The sequence below is a fragment of the Neoarius graeffei genome, chromosome 10 (genome assembly GCF_027579695.1).
Source record: "Neoarius graeffei isolate fNeoGra1 chromosome 10, fNeoGra1.pri, whole genome shotgun sequence".
NCBI lineage: Eukaryota > Metazoa > Chordata > Actinopteri > Siluriformes > Ariidae > Neoarius > Neoarius graeffei.
The window spans coordinates 64,169,473-64,189,209 of NC_083578.1; the positions used below are offsets into that span (position 1 = coordinate 64,169,473).

The following is a 19,737-nucleotide window of genomic DNA, read 5'->3' on the forward strand; positions in this document are numbered from 1 at the left end:
ATAACGGTTTTATTCTATCTACATTCACTGGATTTTGAGAAACGGAGCATTTTTATTTTTTGAAAATTTGATCAATAAAAACTATATATAAAAACCCTCCAACAAAATAATTTACGCTTAGAAAGTAAATAAACCGGCGAAATGACTAGCAATTTGTGGAAAATGTGATGATTATTGAAAAAAAAAAATATGTTCTTACCGTCAAATACTTACTTTCTTTCCATATTTTGTTGCTATTTTAATTATTATTATTATTATTAGGGCCCGAGCACCGTTCGGTGCGAGGCCCTATTGTTTTTCGAAGGATTATTATTATTATTATTATTATTATTATTATTATGATGCCGCGTTTGGCCTTATTTGAGGCATTTCCCATGCACAAAAACTCATGAAATTTGATACATCAGTCATTGTCATCACTACTCAGCCACAGACTTTTGGCCGCGGGCATGGCCCAGGGACTTCATAGCGCCCCTTTTTCCATTTCCCATTGAAATGAATGGGTAGAACTTTGGAATGATGTCATAAGGCCATTTGGAGTGAAATTACACATGGTCATTTTTAACATACTCCTCCCAGACGGTTCATCAAATTCATGTCAAACTTGGCAAACATGATGCCAAGATATTGCTGAAGTTGAATTGCTAAGGGATTTTTGATATGTTGTAATATGTTGAAATAATATATAATATGCCAAGATATTGCTGAATGTTGAACTTGATATCTTGTAATATAATTCTGATTTTGATGCATCGGTTCGTTTGCATGTGTGAACGCGGACCACACACAGTCTGTATGCTACAATGTAACAATTTTACTGCCTGGTGCGGACCAAATAATCGAAAACACTCACACACACAATAATAGTGACCTTCTATCATTATGCATTTTGTTGCAGACAAAATGCACAATGATTTTTGATATATTGTAATATGTTGAAATTATAACATATGCCAAGATATTACTGAATGTTGAATTTGATATCTGTAGGATATTGCTGAATGTTGAACTCGATATCTTGTAATATGACTCTGATTCTGATACTCTTTCGCCGTTATGGGCCTGTCTGATGAACATTTGATGAATATATGACGTGACTGTTTTGTTGGGTGGCGGGATGTCCTTGGTTGTGGAACCAAACGTGCGAGGGCCCATCAAGGCCGCTAGCGGCTTTAATTATTATTTTTAATATATATATATATATATATATATATATATATAATATATATATATATATATATATATATATATATATATATATATATATATATAAAAATAATTAAAGCCGCTAGCAGCCTTGATGGGCCCTCGCACGTTTGGTTCCGATATATATATATATATATATATATATATATATATATATATATATATATATATATATATATATATATATATATATATATATATATATATATAAAAATCATCTCATCTCATTATCTCTAGCCGCTTTATCCTTCTACAGGGTCGCAGGCAAGCTGGAGCCTATCCCAGCTGACTACGGGCGAAAGGCGGGGTACACCCTGGACAAGTCGCCAGGTCATCACAGGGCTGACACATAGACACAGACAACCATTCACACTCACATTCACACCTACGGTCAATTTAGAGTCACCAGTTAACCTAACCTGCATGTCTTTGGACTGTGGGGGAAACCGGAGCACCCGGAGGAAACCCACGCGGACACGGGGAGAACATGCAAACTCCACACAGAAAGGCCCTCGCCGGCCACGGGGCTCGAACCCAGGACCTTCTTGCTGTGAGGCGACAGCGCTAACCACTACACCACCATGCCGCCCCATATATATATATGGGTGTGTGTGTGTATATATATAACACACACATATATATATATATATATATATATATATATATATATATATATATATATATATATATATATATATATATACACACACACACACACACACACACACACACACACACACACACACATATATATATATATATATATATATATATATATATATATATATATATATATATACACACACACACACACACACACACACACACACACACACACACGTGTGTGTATGTGTATATATATATATATATATATATATATATATATGTGTGTGTGTATGTTAGTTTTATTTTCAAGTAGAGTTTTTATTTCATCCTCAGTTGGTTCAGCAATATGCTCTGCCATTTTGTTGTTTTTGGGGTTTCCCCCCCCTTTCTTTCCTTTTTGGCCCTTGGCAAACCAACTTAAAGGTGCATTACCATCACTGACTGGGCTGGCATATGGACCAGGAGCTATTGGGGGGGGCAAGACTATATTCTTTTAGCTATTTCTGTTTCTTTTAAATGCTTGATGACAACGTGATGTATCTGACTTGATGTGCACCACCATTTTGCTTTTCTCTGCTCATGGTTTATGAGCTGATATCCTAGTAGTAGAGTAGCCAACGAGAGCGTGTGATTGCTCATATCCAGTGACTGTTGATAGAATAATGCTATTTAGTTTGTTTTGTCAGGTGAATGTCCAGTGATATCACCTAATCATTATTTTTTTTCCAATTGCTCTGCAGCCATAGTCTTGGCATTTTTATTGCAATAGATTTATTACAAATTTGACTATAACGTGAAATTTATTTATTTAAAATTTGCATTTGTAAAAATGAACATTACCCTGAAAGCTCATGCCACACTCCCCACTCTCTCTGTTCATCTTTTTCTGCTTCCTGCCATGGTTTCCTCTCATATAAATTGCTCTTATTCCCTTTTCAATCACATTGTGTGCGTGGCTTGCGTTTCTCTTTCTCTCTTCACTATCTGTGGGGTGTGCTGTAGATGCAGGAACGACTGGCTGAACTAAAGACAGAAGAGCGAGAGGTAGCAGCCCAGCTTACTTGGAAGGTCTTAGTCGAGGAGCCTCCACTTGTCAACGGAGCAGCACCCCCTTCTGAAGAGCCCAAGCCACTACAGTGGCCACAGCCCACAGAACAGCCAGCAAAGAAACCAGAAAATGAGGAGGAAGAAGAAGAGGAGGAGGAGGAAGAAGAGCTGACTCCTACAGACAAGCTGCAGGAACTGAAGGTGACTGAAGAGCAGATTGAGGAAGAATCAGCAGAATTTGAGCCTAAAGTTGATCCTGTGGACGATCTCTTCACCAACATGATGCCCACATCCAGCACTCTTACAGCAGCTTGGCCTCAGAATGATACGGTGAGGCATTATGGCATGCTAAAACATGTTGATGCCACACAAGTGACTAACATAAGGACTGAACAACAGGATGTGACGCGTTGTGTTGCGTTTGATGTTTTCAGGAAAGTCCTTCACCTGCTGTCGAGTGGGAGCTTAAGGGAGTGGAAATGAAACCGCAGGTCAGCACCACAAAGGTTCGCATGAATAATGTACTTAATTGTTAATCAGTCGCTAGAGTAATGTCTATCCTAACCTGCAGGACGTGTTACAAAAGTAAATAGTTCCCACAAGCATTATTCAGAATGTGTGTGAAAGGCTGTGTGGTTGTTGGTGCCCCCCCCCCCCAAAAAAAAATCCCCTGCTGGCCAAGAGTTCAGCGGAATTCTGAAATCAACTCTCCTCACAATTTTTGGAGGAATTTCATGAAACTTGGCAGGATTCTTTTGTTATATGTTGGTAATACGCATTTTGTTCAATTTGGTCACATTTTACCAGAATTACAGCCCTTGATTAACAAAATTATACTTTGACAATTTCATGAGTGCGTTTTCCTTCTGAAATCAACTCCTCTCTCAATTTGTGGAGGAATTTCACCAAACTTGGCAAAAGGCTTTGTTATTTGACAGTTATATGCATATTGACATTTTGTTTAATTTGTGCAAATTTTTACCAGAGTTATGCCCTTCATTATTAACAAACTTGTACTTTGGCAATTTCATCAAGGTGTGCTTGCTTTCTGAAATCAACTTCCCTCACAGTTTTTGGAGGAATTTCATGTAATTTGGCAAAAAGGTGTGGTGTGTGGTTTTTTTTTTTTTTTTGGAAGGGGGATTATGTTGTGGCGATGTCTGTCCCTCCCTCCCGGGAAGGGTGCTCACCTTCTGAAATCAACTCCTCTCACAATTTTTGGAGGAATTTCACAAAACTTGACAGGATTCTTTGTCGGTAATACACACATTGCAATTTCGTTCAATTCAGTCACATGATGGCATAGTTGCCAGTGGGGGATATTGTGCTCTCATACCCCTTGAACTTTTTCTCATTTTTCCACCTTACAACCACGAACTTAACATTTTTTTTTATTGAGATTTTATGTGATAGACCAACACAGAGTAGCACATAATTGTGAAGTGAAATGAAAATGATAAATAGTCTTCAAAATTTTAAACAAATAAAAATGTGGTGTGCATTAGTATTCAGCCCCCCTGCGTCAATACTTTGTAGAGCCACCTTTTGCTGCAATTACAGCTGCACGTCTTTTGTGGTATGTCTCTACCAGCTTTGCGCATCTAGACACTGAAATTTTTGCCCATTCTTCTTTGCAAAATAGCTCAAGCTCAGCCAGATTGGATGGAGAGCATCTGGGAACAGCAATTTTCAAGTCTTGCCACAGATGCTCAATGGGATTTAGGTCTGGACTTTGACTGGGCCATTCTAACACATGAATATTCTTTGAGCTAAACCATTCCATTGTAGCTCTGGCTGTATGTTTAGGGTCATTGTCTTGCTGGAAGGTGACTCTCCTTCCCAGTCTCAAGTCTTTTGCAGCCTCCAACAGGTTTTCTTCCAGGATTGCCCTGTATTTAGCTCCATCCATCTTCCCGTCAACTCTGACCAGCTTCCCTGTCCCTGCTGAAGAAAAGCATCCCCATAGCATGATGCTGCCACCACCATGTTTCACAGTGGGGATGGTGTGTGCAGGGTGATGAGCAGCGTTAGTTTTCCGCCACACATAGCGCTTTGCATTTAGGCCAAAAAGTTCAACTTTGGTCTCATCTGACCAAAGCACCTTCTTCCACATGTTTGCTGTGTCCCCTACATGGCTTTTGGCAAACTGCAAACGGGACTTCTTATGCCTGTCTTTCAACAATGGCTTTCTTCTTGCCACTCTTCCAAAAAGGCCAGATTTGTGGAGTGTACGACTTATAGTTGTCCTGTGCACAGATTCTCCCACCTGAGCTGTGGATTTCTGCAGCTCCTCCAGAGTGATCATGGGCCTCTTGGCTGCTTCTCTGACCAGTGCTCTCCTTGCTCGCTCTGTCAGTTTAGGTGGATGGCCATGTCTTGGTAGGTTTGCAGTTGTGCCATACTTTTTTCCATTTTTGAATGATGGATTGAACAGTGCTTCTTGAGATGTTCAGAGCTTGGGATATTTTTTTTATAACCTAACCCTGCTTTAAACTTCTCCAGAACTTTATCCCTGATCTGTCTGGTGAGTTCTTTGGTCTTCATGATGCTGTTTGTTCTTCAGTGTTCTCTAACAAACCACTGAGGCCTTCACAGAACAAGTGTATTTATGCTGAGAGTAAATTACACACAGTAGGACTCTAACTAATTAGATGACTTCTGAAGGCAATTGATTGCACTGGATTGTATTTAGAGGTATCAGAGGACAGGGGGCTGAATACTAATGCGCACCGCATTTTTCAGATTTTTATTTGTTTAAAATTTTGAAGACCATTTATCATTTTTGTTTGACTTCACAATTATGTGCTACTCTGTGTTGGTCTATCACATAAAATCTCAATAAAAAAAATTTTAAGTTCGTGGTTGTAAGGTGGAAAAATGTGAAAAATTTCAAGGGGTATGAATACGTGTGTGTGTGTGCGGGGGTTTAACCAGTTCATTGTAAATTACTGGATCTGTTATGAATTGAATAACATGCAATAGGATGTACACCGGGGCGATTTCTCAGAGACAACAAGGGAAGCCGAGCTTCCCCTAAAATTCTCTCCCCAAACTGCGGCATCTATGACGTTGAATTCTCATTAAAACAATAACTTGCATAACATAATATATGCCCAAGATTGTATTTACGTTCATAACTATCCTGTAACTTATTTGAGTGATGTCTGACGAACTTGCAGTTCGCTACGAGAATCACCTTTGCTGCCAGGCTGTAACCAGCGTTGCCAGATACTGCTGACGTTTTCCAGCCAAAATATGTTCAAAACCTGCCAAAATGCACTTAAAACCTCCCAATCTGGCAACACTGGCTGTAACCTTTCTTATTTCAATGGGCTCTATGGACTGGCAGCCGGGTATCCGTTGCAGTCTATGAGACAGCTCTGAACAGCCAATTTCGGCTAGTTGTTATTGGTTAAAATCGACAAAATCGTCACTTCCAGGGAAGCCGGGCTTCTCTGGGACTAAACGAGACAGTGGGAGGGGCAAGAAGCCAGGCTGATGAAGGATTATTGGAGGTGGTGTTTGAAAGACATGAGGAGGGCGGGCTCTGTACTTTGGCGTCGGCGAGGAACACGGAAGCATGATCAGTCCCTAGCGGATGTCGAGAAAGTGTAGTCGTCTGCCAAAGTGCTGTCCGAATTTCTTTTCGTATAAACGTTTCTTCTCATTGATGTCTCTGTACATTACTCTGTAAATAAATGTAAATATTACTCGTTGTGCTCCGTTAACTTTCATCCATTCTATCAGTTTGATCATTCGTGAATTCACTCGTTTATTTCATTTGTAGTTCAATCTGGTTGTAGGCTAGCTTGAGCCTTATTGGGATCTGCAGTGCTAGCTGCTTACAGAAATTGGTGAAGTCTCTGGAAAGCACAACCAGCTAGTATGACAGGGTCACAGACCATTTTCTGGAAAAGGAGCAGAGGGCAGAATTTGTGTATAAATAGTGTGCATCATATAATGTTCATGAATCTGAAGTGTGTATATTGTTCAGTAATGTTAAGAGAATGGTGGGCTCTGTGTTATAGGTTATACCTGGGTATAATATTCAAGGTTCTGTGTGTTGCATAGCCTACCTGGTTATGAATTTCCAGACTGTGTTGCAGAAGATGTTCAAGGATGTGTTGCACAGCTGGTTGTTGTGTTAAAGACTCTGTGTTGCATATCAGGGTATGATGTTCAAGGCTCTTCGTTGAATAGCCAGTGATTTTTGGATGCTTGCTATTTTTGATTAAGGATATGAGGCACTAGCCTGGCAAGCCAGACTATAACACGAAATGTACAAGCAAAAATACTTTCTGCCACTAGGTAGGGTTGTCTAGTTCACTATGCTAATGGGGCACACCTTTCTATGCTTTGATATCCGGCCTACAGGTTTTACGATGAATGCGTAAAATGGGCTTCCCTTGTTTTAAAAACCAGCAGTCGCCACTGATGTACACACAGCTTGTTGATGCTGAGAATATCTGGTCAGCAATGGTCTTATGTTCGTCTCTTTGCATTAATAGATCAGTGGTAGGAGAGCTGACAAATTTTGCTTAAAGACAGCTGGTTAATAGTCAGTAATTGAACAAGTCTGATTCACTGACAACTAATTAATATTCTTTGGACTTTTTCACCATCTTGTAGAATCAGTATTGCTACTGATTCAGTCAGAATGTGTGTTTTGGATAATGTGTAGGTGGAGTCTCCAGTTCCAGAGCAGAAGGAGGAGTCCTCCCAGCCCACAAATGCTCCTACCGAGAGCTCCGTATCTGTCCCTGCCGTCGACTTCTTTCCATCTGATCCCTTCGTTGATAGTGAGAGAGAAATTTTGGTGCAAACCAACCTTATCTGGTCAGCTTAAAAGCTTTTAATATTCCCTCTCCTTAAGATATAAACTTGATTTGTATTTCCATGCAGGTGACCCTTTCAAAAGCGATGATCTGTTCTCAAAAGGCATTTCGGGTGAGCAGCATATACCTGACTTTGACAGTGTTTTTATGTGAAATTGCACAACAGTTAAATATTTGCTTTACTGTTCAGATCCATTCAGCAGTGACCCTTTCAAAGGCACAGACCCGTTTGCTGGCACTGACTCCTTCTTCAAACAGTCTTCCTCAACCACATTCTCCTCAGAAGATCCTTTTGCTTCTTCAGACCCGTTCAGCTCAAACGCAGGCTCTGGAGAACCAGACCTGTTCTCTTCCCACCTTAACAACACGGCTGCATCTGATCCATTCTCGAAATCGAATGCAGTGGCAACAGATCCGTTTAGTTCTAGCAGTGGCAGCACACCATTTACTTCCAAAATGGGTGACCTTGATGACTCTGATCCATTCAGTTCAGCAGCCGGGACAGGGAATGACCCATTCATGGGGTCAGAGCTGTCATCAGTAAGTACTTTCACATCCCCCTTGATTATTTATTTACTATTTATATTGCCATGCAGCATTTATGAATAAACAAATGTACCCACAGAAAACCACATCTGACTAAAGTTTGATATTTCCCAGGATAGTATTTCTGAGTTTTTAATTTTAGTTAAATTTAGGTCCCACTGTAATGTGCATTAAATAAATTATCTCCGTTTATTTAGAAGGAAACCCCAGCAGTTGCTAATGACCCATTTGCTCCTGGAGGAACAGTGGTGAATGCTGACTCTGACCCTGGTAAGAGCAGACTGCATTCTGCTGGAGGCAGACCCTATTGCACTTATTTATTACCAAACGCCTGAGAATTCCCGTCTGTATTAAACATTAATCACAAACCTGTTTTCATCCTGTAATCGGAGTTATCCCAATAATTTAGCTGCTTTTTAAAAAATTATTTTTTTAAATAAGTACATCTCTGTTTGTAATGTAAAACAGAAATGTTGTATATTTTTGAGTGTTTGTTTTCCAAGTGTATGATTTGTGTTTGTCTTTTAGATCCCTTTGCTACAGTATTTGGTCCTGGTACAGAGTCATTTGTAGGAGGTTTTGCAGACTTTAGGAATTTGGAAAAGGTAAATCTCATTCCTCTTCAGAAGACTGAGTTTAATTTGTCTTGACTGTATGATATTTTTAAATTTTTATGCCACCGTAAGGTGCAGGAGGCATTGTTTTCGAGTTGTCCGTCTGTCCGTGCGTGCGTCTGTGCGTCCGTCCCGAAATCTTGTGATCGCGATATCTCAAAGGCTAATGAAAGGAATTTCACCAAACTTTCACCATTTGTGTGCTTTGGGACAAACATGAACTGATTTTAGATTTTGAGATCAAAAGGTCTAAGGTCAAGGTCACTGTGAGGTTAAATGTCTGTCCGCAAACCTTGTGAAGACAATATCTCCAAGGCAGATGAAAGGAATTTCACCAAACTTTCACCATTTGTGCATTTGGAGAGACATATAAACTGATTAGATTTTGAGATCAAAAGGTCTAAGGTCAAGGTCACTGTGAGGTCAAATGTCTGGCCACGTGCGTCCGTCACGAAACCTTGTGAACGCGATATCTCAAAGGCTAATGAAAGGAATTTCACCAAACTTTCACCATTTGTGCGCTTTGGGACAAACATGAGCTGATTAGACCTTTTGATCTCAAAATCTAAGGTCAAGGTTGCGGTGAGGTCAAATGTCTGTCCGAAAACCTTGTGAACACAATATCTCCAAGGCGAATGAAAGGAATTTCACCAGGGGTCTTCTGGTTTAGCAAATGAGTGGATAGACATTAAATCAGGAGCTCCCGGTGGATGAAGTGATAAAACATCGAAAAGCCAAAATTCAAATGCGCAACCGGAGCAGGGATGAGTAATAAAAGGGAACAGTCCAAAAAAGAAACAGAGAAGAAGCAAAGAGAGTGAGAAAAAATGGGAGATAGAAAGGGAGACGATAGGTCAGATGCTGCTAACCACGACATGCTAACTAGCATGAAGGCCGGCTTTGACAACATATCCAAGCAGATTGGGACCAATAGTGAGGAAAACCGAAAAGAAATGAAGGACATTCGAGAGAGTATTCAAAATCTAGGAAGTATGTTGAGACAAGAACTAGCCAAGAGGAGATGGGTAACAGGTTTGAGGCTATCGACAGGAGAATGGAAGCCCAGGGCAGAGATATTGCAGACATGCAAGAGCACGTGGTGGAGACCGAGGAGTGGAATGCAGATCTGAAGGGGATTCTCGCCGCTTCCCTCAAGCAGCAAAGGCGGTTACAGGAGAAGGTAACTGACTTAGAAGGGAGATCGAGAAGGAACAATATTCGAGTTTGGGGAGTACCAGAGGGTGCAGAGAAGGATTCGGCATCCAAGTTTATAGAGCGCTTGATTCGCAAGGAGCTTAAACTCGGGGAAGATACTAGTCTACAAATACAACGTGCTCACAGAGCATTGGCACCGAGACCTGCCCCAGACAAGAACCCCAGAGCGATCATTGTCAACTTCCTGCAGTACCAAATCAAGGAGGACATCCTCAAAAAGGCCTGGCAGACGAAAATCGAGATTGGGGGAAGGAGTGTGACGTTCGACCACGACTACTCAGCGGAGGTGGCTGCAAAGCGCCGTAGCTATGCGGGACTGAAGAGAATTCTAAAGGGAGAAGGGATTAGGTTCCAGTCGCCACTAACGGCACTGAGAATCCACTGGCAAGGAGGCGTCAAGACCTACGGCAGTCCACAAGAAGCTGTGCGGGCAATGGAGGAGAAGGGAATGAAGGTAGATGGACTGATAGAGGAACAACCGACGCTGGAGCAGCAGCTTGAGTCCGCTTTCAAGTGGCGCGGAGTTGGGGACCAGGAGACCGATGTCGCTGGGAGAGCAAGGAAGGAACTGAAATGGTTCACTTGGAAGAAATGAGAGGAGGCGAGAAGAAATTTTCTCTGTGGCTTATATCACGGAACAGGCATGACCTTTTGTATTTTCTATTTGGATTCTTATTATTTTTCCCAAAGACAATATTTGGTCCCTGGCTGATTTCTGAAAGTTACCTAAGTAGCCTTTAGGCACATTTTATTTGGGCAAAGGATGAGGGGAAACACTAGATGCTAGCTGCTAAGTACTGTTACACATGCTATGAGAGATGAACCAAATGACATAACCCACACGTATATATTTGTGGGGGGGGTTTTGTTTGTTTGTTTGTTGTTGTGGGGTTTTTTGTTTGTTTTTTCTTCTTTTTTTCTTTTCGTTTTTTTTATGGGTTAGACTACTTGTTTTACTGAACGGGGTATGCTATTCTATTTTATTTCATTCTTCATTAAGTGGGGAGGTTTGGACAGTGTGGGTAAAGATATATCCCTATGCCTAACGTTTTGTTGGCTTTAAAAGAATCATAAGGACAAAGCCAGGAGTGATGGTTGGAATATGTTGGACATTTTTAGCGTGAACGGAGGACTTCAGCTTGGAGAGTTTTCCATCGCTAAGAGGGGCCCTCTTACGAGAGGATTTCCCCTCTCCTCACCAACAGGGGAAATGGGGAGAGATAAAGAACCCCAGTTTACCATGGGAAATCACTTTTTTTGTTTACTGTTTAGTTAGAACAGCTGTTGATGTTTTTTTTTTTGTTGTTTTTTTTTGTGTCCATGTTTAGCTTATGGGTAATGAAAGTGCATTGGGGAACTGATGCATAATGCAGCATGAAGGTGTTAAAGTGGTATCACTGAATGTGAATGGGCTGAGTAGTCCAATTAAGAGGGCAAAGTTTATGGCCAAATTCAGAAAAGAAAAAATGCAGGTGGTGTTTCTGCAGGAGACACATTTGTCTACAGAGGAACATGAGAAACTAAAGAGATTTGGGTATAACAACACATTTTATAGCACTTGCCACAAACAAAGTAATAGGAGAGGGGTAGCCATATTAATAACAAATTCAACCAAATTTGAACCTGAAAAAGAAATGTGTGATAGGGAGGGAAGGTACATAATGGTAAAGGGTAAATTAGAGGGACAGAGTGTGACACTGATCAATGTATATGCACCTCCAGATAGCAAGAAAACCTTCTTTGAATCATTATTTGACATTGTTAATGTAGAATTGCAGGGGATCTTAATATGTGAAGGGGATTTCAATATGGTGATGAATTACAATTTAGATATGACTAGTACAAAGAAGAATAGGACATGGCTTAGTAGATATGAGTACGCAACTGGTTGATTTGGGAATAGTAGATGTTTGGAGAGAGACTACACACACTATTCAGACCCACACCAAATGTATTCAAGGTTGGACTATTTCTTCTTGACAGAGGGAGATGTGCATACGGTAGAGGACTGTATGATATAGGTAGCATATTTATCAGACCATAACGCAGTCTACCTGACAAACTTAAACAAGAGAAGGAGGACTACAGTGTGGAGGATGAATGTGGGGGTACTGAATGACAAAGACCTGGTGGAAAGGATGAAAATGGATACAAATAGGTATATAGCAGAAAACGATAATGGGGAAGTAGATCCAACCATTCTTTGGGATGCGCTTAAGGCCGTCATTAGGGGGAATTTGATGGCACAGACAACGGTTCGCAAGAAATCCAGACTAGTGAACTACCAGACACAAATTGGTCACTTAAAGGATTTGGAGAGAAAACATAATGCCACAGGGCGGCACGGTGGTGTAGTGGTTAGCGCTGTCGCCTCACAGCAAGAAGGTCCGGGTTCGAGCCCCATGGCCGGTGAGGGCCTTTCTGTGCGGAGTTTGCATGTTCTCCCTTTGTCCGCGTGGGTTTCCTCCAGGTGCTCTGGTTTCCCCCACAGTCCAAAGACATGCAGGTTAGGTTAACTGGTGACTCTAAATTGACCGTAGGTGTGAATGTGAGTGTGAATGGTTGTCTGTGTCAGCCCTGTGATGACCTGACGACTTGTCCAGGGTGTACCCCGCCTTTCGCCCGTAGTCAGCTGGGATAGGCTCCAGCTTGCCTGCAACCCTGTAGAAGGATAAAGCGGCTAGAGATAATGAGATGAGATAATGCCACAAGCGACCCAGAGGTACTTGGACAAATGAAAGAAACAAAGAATAAAATTGATAATATATTACTGGGGCGGCACGGTGGTGTAGTGGTTAGCGCTGTCGCCTCACAACAAGAAGGTCCTGGGTTCGAGCCCCGGGGCCGGCGAGGGCCTTTCTGTGTGGAGTTTGCATGTTCTCCCCGTGTCCGCGTGGGTTTCCTCCGGGTGCTCCGGTTTCCCCCACAGTCCAAAGACATGCAGGTTAGGTTAACTGGTGACTCTAAATTGACCATAGGTGTGAATGTGAATGGTTGTCTGTGTCTATGTGTCAGCCCTGTGATGACCTGGCGACTTGTCCAGGGTGTATCCCGCCTTTCGCCCGTAGTCAGCTGGGATAGGCTCCAGCTTGCCTGCGACCCTGTAGAAGGATAAAGCGGCTAGAGATAATGAGATGAGATGAGATATATTACTGTCAGAAGTGGAAAAGAAGGCTAGATTTGTCAAACAAACCTATTATGAGGGAGGTCCCAAAGCAAGCAGATTACTGGCTAGACGTATAAGAAAACAACAAGCATTGAACACCATATACAAAATTAGAGACCCCCAGACTAATGACTTGCTTACTGAACCAGACGAAATAGTGTATTCAGGAAATATTATCAAAACCTATACACACAACCAGCAATGGCAGACGAACATGATATGAGAAACTTCCTGGACAGGTTGGATCTACCATCAATAGGGGAAGAGCAGAATACATTATTGACTGCAGATATCACAGAGGAGGAAATGGAAAGGGTGATCTCTAAGATGAAGAACAATAAATCTCCTGGCAGTGACGGATTCCCCTCAGAATTCTATAAAACCTTTAGACAAGAGTTGACCCCGGTACTGTTGGCCTCATTTAGACACACAATTAAAGAAGGGAAAATCCCTCCTTCATGGAGGGAGGCCATTATCACAATCATACCCAAAGAGGGCAAGAATAAAGAGCACTGTAGTAGACCAATATCAGTACTAAATGTGGATTACAAGATGTACATCTCAATAATCTCCAGAAGATTTGAGACATTCATGACTGACATTATAGATGAAGACCAGACCGGCTTTATTACAGGAAGACAAACACAGGACAATATTAGGAGGATGATACACATTGTAGAAGAGACTCAACAAATGAAGAATAGTGCAATTTTAGTTAGTGTAGATGCAGAGAGAGCTTTTGACAGTGTCAATTGGACTTCCTTATATAAGGTGTTAGAAAGATTTGGTTTCAATGAGGAATCTGTCCAGTGTATTAAGGCGTTATATCAAGAACCGACTGCTAGGATTAAGGTGAATGGTAGTCTCACGGACCCCTTTTGTCTGGGAAGGTCTGCTAGACAGGGGTGTAGTCTCTCTCCAACTCTCTTTGCAATATTTATAGAGCCGTTGGCACAGGCGATTAGGCAGAACCAGGGCATCAAAGGGGTGGAGGTGAATGGTAGAGAACATAAGATGGGGTTGTTTGCAGATGATGTGGTAGCCTACTTGGAGCGACCCAGTGAGTCCTTCCCTGCACTGATGAACCTACTGGAGGAATATGGATATTACTCAGGATACAAACTTAATGTTACCAAAACACAAATCCTGGCTATAAACCAGGCATCACCAAATGGCGGACCTCGGTCCGAATCCGGACCCAGTGATGGTTCTGTCCGGACCCGTGACCAATGGTAAATTCACGAGATTAAGTAATTTTTCATGGAGCATTATTTTGGACGGTCGTGGCTATTGACAGCGGGCGCTGCTACTCCAGTTAATACGACAATAGCTTCACTCAGTTGAGCCAATAAAATCGTTAGTTTACCCAGCGCACCACAGCAGAGCAACAAGCAGAGAGGAAGAGAGTTAAGTTAAGAGACAACCGACCGAGACAACATGGCTTGCTCCAAAAGGCGACGGAAAGTAGACAAGGAAAATCGTTGTTTTAAAGATGAATGGACGGAGAAATACATGTTCATTCTTCCGGCGAGCAGTTCAAAACCAGTGTGCCTCATATGCTCCGAAAACCTGGCATTAATTAAAAGCGGCAATGTGAAGCGCCACTATGAAACAAAGCACAGCTCTTTTGAGCAAAGTTATCCCCTGAAGTCCGAGCTGAGGGCACGCAAAATAACCCAACTGCAAGCACAGTATGACAGGTCTACCCAACTCATCACACATACACTTACAGCCCAGCAACGTGCAAACGGATGTTCCTTAAAAGTAGCGTGGATTTTGGGGCAACATAAACACATTGGAGTGTGTTCCCTGGTCTAATCAAAGTAGCACTGCACACCTTGACTATGGATCAACTTACAGCTGTGAGTCAGCTTTTTCCACTATGAACATTGTCAAAACCAAGTACCATTCTAGGCTCAACAATGAACACCTACATATCTGCATGAGAATGGCACTAACTCCATTCCAACCAAGATTTAAACTGCTGGCAGGTCAGCCACATGCCCGTTTTTCTCATTAAGAAGAGTAAAAGAAGAATTAAAAGAGAAAAGTTCAAAGAAAAATGTTCTGTTTGCATTCCCCCCCCCCCCCCCCCCCCCAAAAAAAAGCCACTTGTTTTCTGAAAATGTGGACTTTTTTTTTTTTTTTTTTCTTGAAAAGTAGGCCCTCATTTTTTTTAGGCTGGGACCTCCTTATTTTAAGAACAAAGAAGAGAAAATGTTAAGTCAATGCTCTGTTTGCACTTTTTAGTTAATGTTTTCTGAGTTGACTTTTTTACTTGAAGTGTAGGCCTTCAATTCTTCAGGTTGGGACCTCTTTAATTTAAGAGAAAAAGGAGTTATTCCACTCTGTTTGCACTTTTTTATTTATTTTATTCCGAGGTTTCTGTTTTCTTTAATCTGAAATAAAGGCCTTGAATTTATTTTCCTGGGACTACTTTTATTTATGGTAAAAGAGAGAGTTGTGCGCTCAGTTCATTTCCTGCATTGGAAATGAACAATAAATATTGTTGAAACCATATGAAAATGTGGACATAGGGGAAGGCTATAAGACACAAGCTGGACTTCGGTTTGGATCTTCTACTTGGACAAAATTTAATAACTGGACCTCAGTGACTTTTAATTGAATACCCCTGCTATAAACTATGCCCCTACACCAGAGTTAGAAGAGAAATACAAAATTAAGTGGAATTCAGAAACAATTAGATACCTGGGAGTGAACATCACAAAGGGAGTGGGGAGGTTATACGCTGCAAATTACGTTCAGATTAACCAGGAACTCAGACGGGATATAGGAAGATGGTCAATACTACAATTGGAGCTTAGTTCAAGGATAGAAATAATTAAGATGAATGTATTACCGAGGCTACTGTACCTGTTTCAAACTGTGCCAGTAATGATACCACAGAAACAGTTTATGGAGTGGGATAGATGGATATCCAGGTTCATTTGGGGGGGTAGGAGGCCAAGGATTCGATATTGCACCATGCAGCTCCCCAAGGACAAAGGGGGCATGGCGGTACCGAATCTGCAAGACTACTTCTATGCTGCACAGCTTAGGGCTGTAACTTGTTGGTGTAATAGAGAATATGTAGCTAGATGGAAGGATATAGAAATGAAGGTAGAGGCTAGCCCAGTACAAATATTAATAACTGATAGGGAATTGTTTAAGAGGGAAGAGGGATTGTTGGATCCAATAACTAAATTCACATTGGGGATTTGGTACTTGGTAGTGAGAAAGTATGGACTACAGACTGAAGCAAAGATTCTGAGGTGGATAACCCATGACGAGATTCAAACCAGGAATTAGTGATTGGGGCTTTGAGAGATGGGCACATAGGGGTATTACAGCAATATGCACACTAGTTGAGAGGGGGGAAATGCAGAGTTTTCAGGCTTTAAAGGAACAGTCCTACGTACTTCCATAATGAAATATGCTCTTATCTGAATTGAGACGAGCTGCTCCGTACCTCTCCGAGCTTTGCGCGACCTCCCAGTCAGTCAGACGCGCTGTCACTCCTGTTAGCAATGTAGCTAGGCTCAGCATGGCCAATGGTATTTTTTGGGGCTGTAGTTAGATGCGACCAAACTCTTCCGCGTTTTTCCTGTTTACATAGGTTTATATGACCAGTGATATGAAACAAGTTCAGTTACACAAATTGAAACGTAGCGATTTTCTATGCTATGGAAAGTCTGCACTATAATGACAGGCGTACTAACACCTTCTGCGCGCTTCGGCAGCGCATTGATATCTGAGCTCCGTATCAATGCGCTGCCGAAGCATGCAGAAGGTGTTAGTACGCCTGTCATTATAGTGCGGACTTTCCATAGCATAGAAAATCGCTACGTTTCAATTTGTGTAACTGAACTTGTTTCATGTCACTGGTCATATAAACCTATGTAAACAGGAAAAACGTGGAAGAGTTTGGTTGCATCTAACTACAGCCCCAAAAAATACCGTTGGCCATACTGAGCCTAGCTACATTGCTAACAGGAGTGACAGCGCGTCTGACTGCGTCTGACTGACTGGGAGGTCGCGCAAAGCTCGGAGAGGTACGGAGCAGCTCGTCTCAATTCAGATAAGAGCATATTTCATTATGGAAGTACGGTGGACTGTTCCTTTTAAGGGAGAAATTTTATTTGGAGGCAAACGAACTTTTTCGATATTTTCAGGTGAGGGATTATTATTTAAAGGAAATAAAGTTAGAAGAACCCAAAGAACAGAATATGATTATTAAAATAATGATAAATGCATACGAAGGGAGAAAATGTAGAGTAATCTCAGCTCTATACCAAGCTATAGGTGCCAGTGGGAGTAATTCAACTGTCTATATTAAAGAAAAATGGGAAAAAGGGCTTGGAATAGAAATAACAGAAGATGACTGATATAAAGTGTGCAAGGTTCAACACTCAGCCACTAGCTCCAGGGTATGGTGAGAATTTGGGTGGAAGAACATTATAAGGTTTTTCATAACACCAAAGATTAAGGGGAGATACACACCAGATCAGAAATCATGTTGGAGGTTGTGTGGTCAAGCAGAGGCAGACCATACACATGTGTTTTGGAAATGTCAAAAGATGGAGGGATACTGGGAGGGAGTCTGGAGTGTGCTGAGGGAGATTCTGGGATATGAGATACCTAAGACTTGTTTGGTATTATATCTGGGGAACATCCCACAAGAGGGGGTACAAGGAGAAGATAAATACCTGGTGAAAGGGGGGCGTCGTGGCTCAGGTGGATAAGGCGCCATACCATAAATCCGGGCGACCCGGGTTCGATTCCGGCCCGAGGTCATTTCCCGATCCCTCCCCGTCTCTCTCTCTCCCGCTCATTTCCTGTCTCTACACTGTCCTATCCAATAAAGGTGCAAAAAGCCCAAAAAATATCTTTAAAAAAAAAAAAAAATACCTGGTGAAAGTATTATTGGTGGCTAGCAGGAAGGCAATTACAAGGGCCTGGTATAAGGTAGATTCCCCCAACTAGAGATCAGTGGCTGAGCATTGTGGAGGAGATTTATGATATGGAGAGGTTCACACATACCTTGAGAATGAGGGAGGAACAGTTTGAAAGGAAATGGGAGAAATGGAATTATTACAGAAGGGGTAAGGATGATGCTACTAGAAATTAGTGTCATGACAACTGAACGAGACAGAATTGTTGCATTGTGACCGAATGGAAGGACCTATAAGCTGTTAATGGAAGGTTTTTTTTTCTTTGTTGTTTGTTTTTTGTGTAGTATTGTATTTGAATGAAAAAATCCAATAAAAATTAAAGTTAAAAAAAAAAAAAAGAAAGGAATTTCACCAGACTTTCACCATTTGTGCATTTGGGGACACAGATAAACTGATTAGATTTTGAGATCAAAAGGTCTAAGGTCAAGGTCACTGAGGTCAAATGTCTGTCCGAAAACCTTGTGAACACAATGTCTCCAAGGCTGATACAAGTAATTTCACCAGGTCACAATTACTGTGAGGTCAAATGTCCATCCCCAAATCACAACTTAATAAGGCGTGTAGTCTACCGGGCGGAGGCATCCCCATCGACGCCGTTGGCGTCGAGTTCTATCTAGTTTTTTAATCGGAATGCTCTGAAATCAGCCTAATGAGATTTTCAAAATTCACATTTATCATTTGAGTATAATTTGAATTTAACGGTTTCTGATACTGTGTTGATTTCTGTGCCCCTCAGTCTAATGATGCAGACAACTTTGCCTCATCAAGCTCACATAATAAGAATCTATTTAAGGAAGAAAACCAGTCAGATGTGCCTCCTGCATTACCACCCAAAACTGGCACGCCTACCAGACCACCTCCTCCTCCACCAGGTTAGTCCAGAAAGAAGTACAAGAATTTCTTTCTCTCTTCCCCTCAATATTCTGTAATATTGGCATAAAGAAGCCACCTCTATATTCCAGCTTTAGTTATTTACAGTGAACCGCACGAATCTGTGCCAGTGTGTGTTTTTACATTGCGAGCTGGTGTTCTGCAACCAGAGGCATATCGTGCACCGACGGAGCATCGACGTCTAGGGTGACGTATCTACGTGTCATAAATATGAATACCTTGAGCATACCGGTGCTGCTTTACAAAGTGGCGAGTTAACTGAGTGTTAAGGTGCTTTTTTTTTTTTAATTAGCCATGCACATTTATACTCCTCTTTAAACACAAGCAAAGTTGCTGAGCATGTAATCACTTCCATTAAATAATTCACGTTCAAAGGAAGTAACAGCCTGAATACGTATAACAGTTTTGTGTCCTTTTGCCAAGCCAGCTTTTTAGGGGGAAAAAAATAGTCCGTCACAGAAAACTACTCTCGCAAACAGAGAAGAAAGAATAAGTGTGAAAGATAATGAGGAACAGAAAAGTGGAGAGACTTGTGCAAGCAACATGTTTGCGCGATCAGAATTGTGTTGGAGGAGAAAGTGAAGGAGGAAGCAGTTCGAGGCAGAAAGTCACAGGAACCTAAAACACCATAGACAGAAACATTTGAATTTGTGCTGGTC

At 41.5% G+C, this 19,737-nt stretch overlaps 1 protein-coding gene across 4 annotated transcripts in view; it reads left to right on the top strand.

Annotated features, from left to right (window-relative positions):
* eps15 (epidermal growth factor receptor pathway substrate 15) overlaps positions 1-19,737 on the top strand; it is a 64,337-nt gene that overhangs the window by 35,783 nt on the left and 8,817 nt on the right. For 2 of the 4 annotated variants that reach the window (XM_060932111.1, XM_060932108.1), the window contains exons 16-23: positions 2,815-3,189; positions 3,294-3,365; positions 7,541-7,658; positions 7,762-7,806; positions 7,885-8,234; positions 8,438-8,510; positions 8,769-8,845; positions 18,924-19,059. In XM_060932111.1, the coding sequence (XP_060788094.1) occupies positions 2,815-3,189; positions 3,294-3,365; positions 7,541-7,658; positions 7,762-7,806; positions 7,885-8,234; positions 8,438-8,510; positions 8,769-8,845; positions 18,924-19,059 (1,246 nt within the window). The remainder of the gene's footprint in view (positions 1-2,814; positions 3,190-3,293; positions 3,366-7,540; positions 7,659-7,761; positions 7,807-7,884; positions 8,235-8,437; positions 8,511-8,768; positions 8,846-18,923; positions 19,060-19,737) is intronic. The other 2 variants (XM_060932110.1, XM_060932109.1) reach the window with 2 other exon arrangements.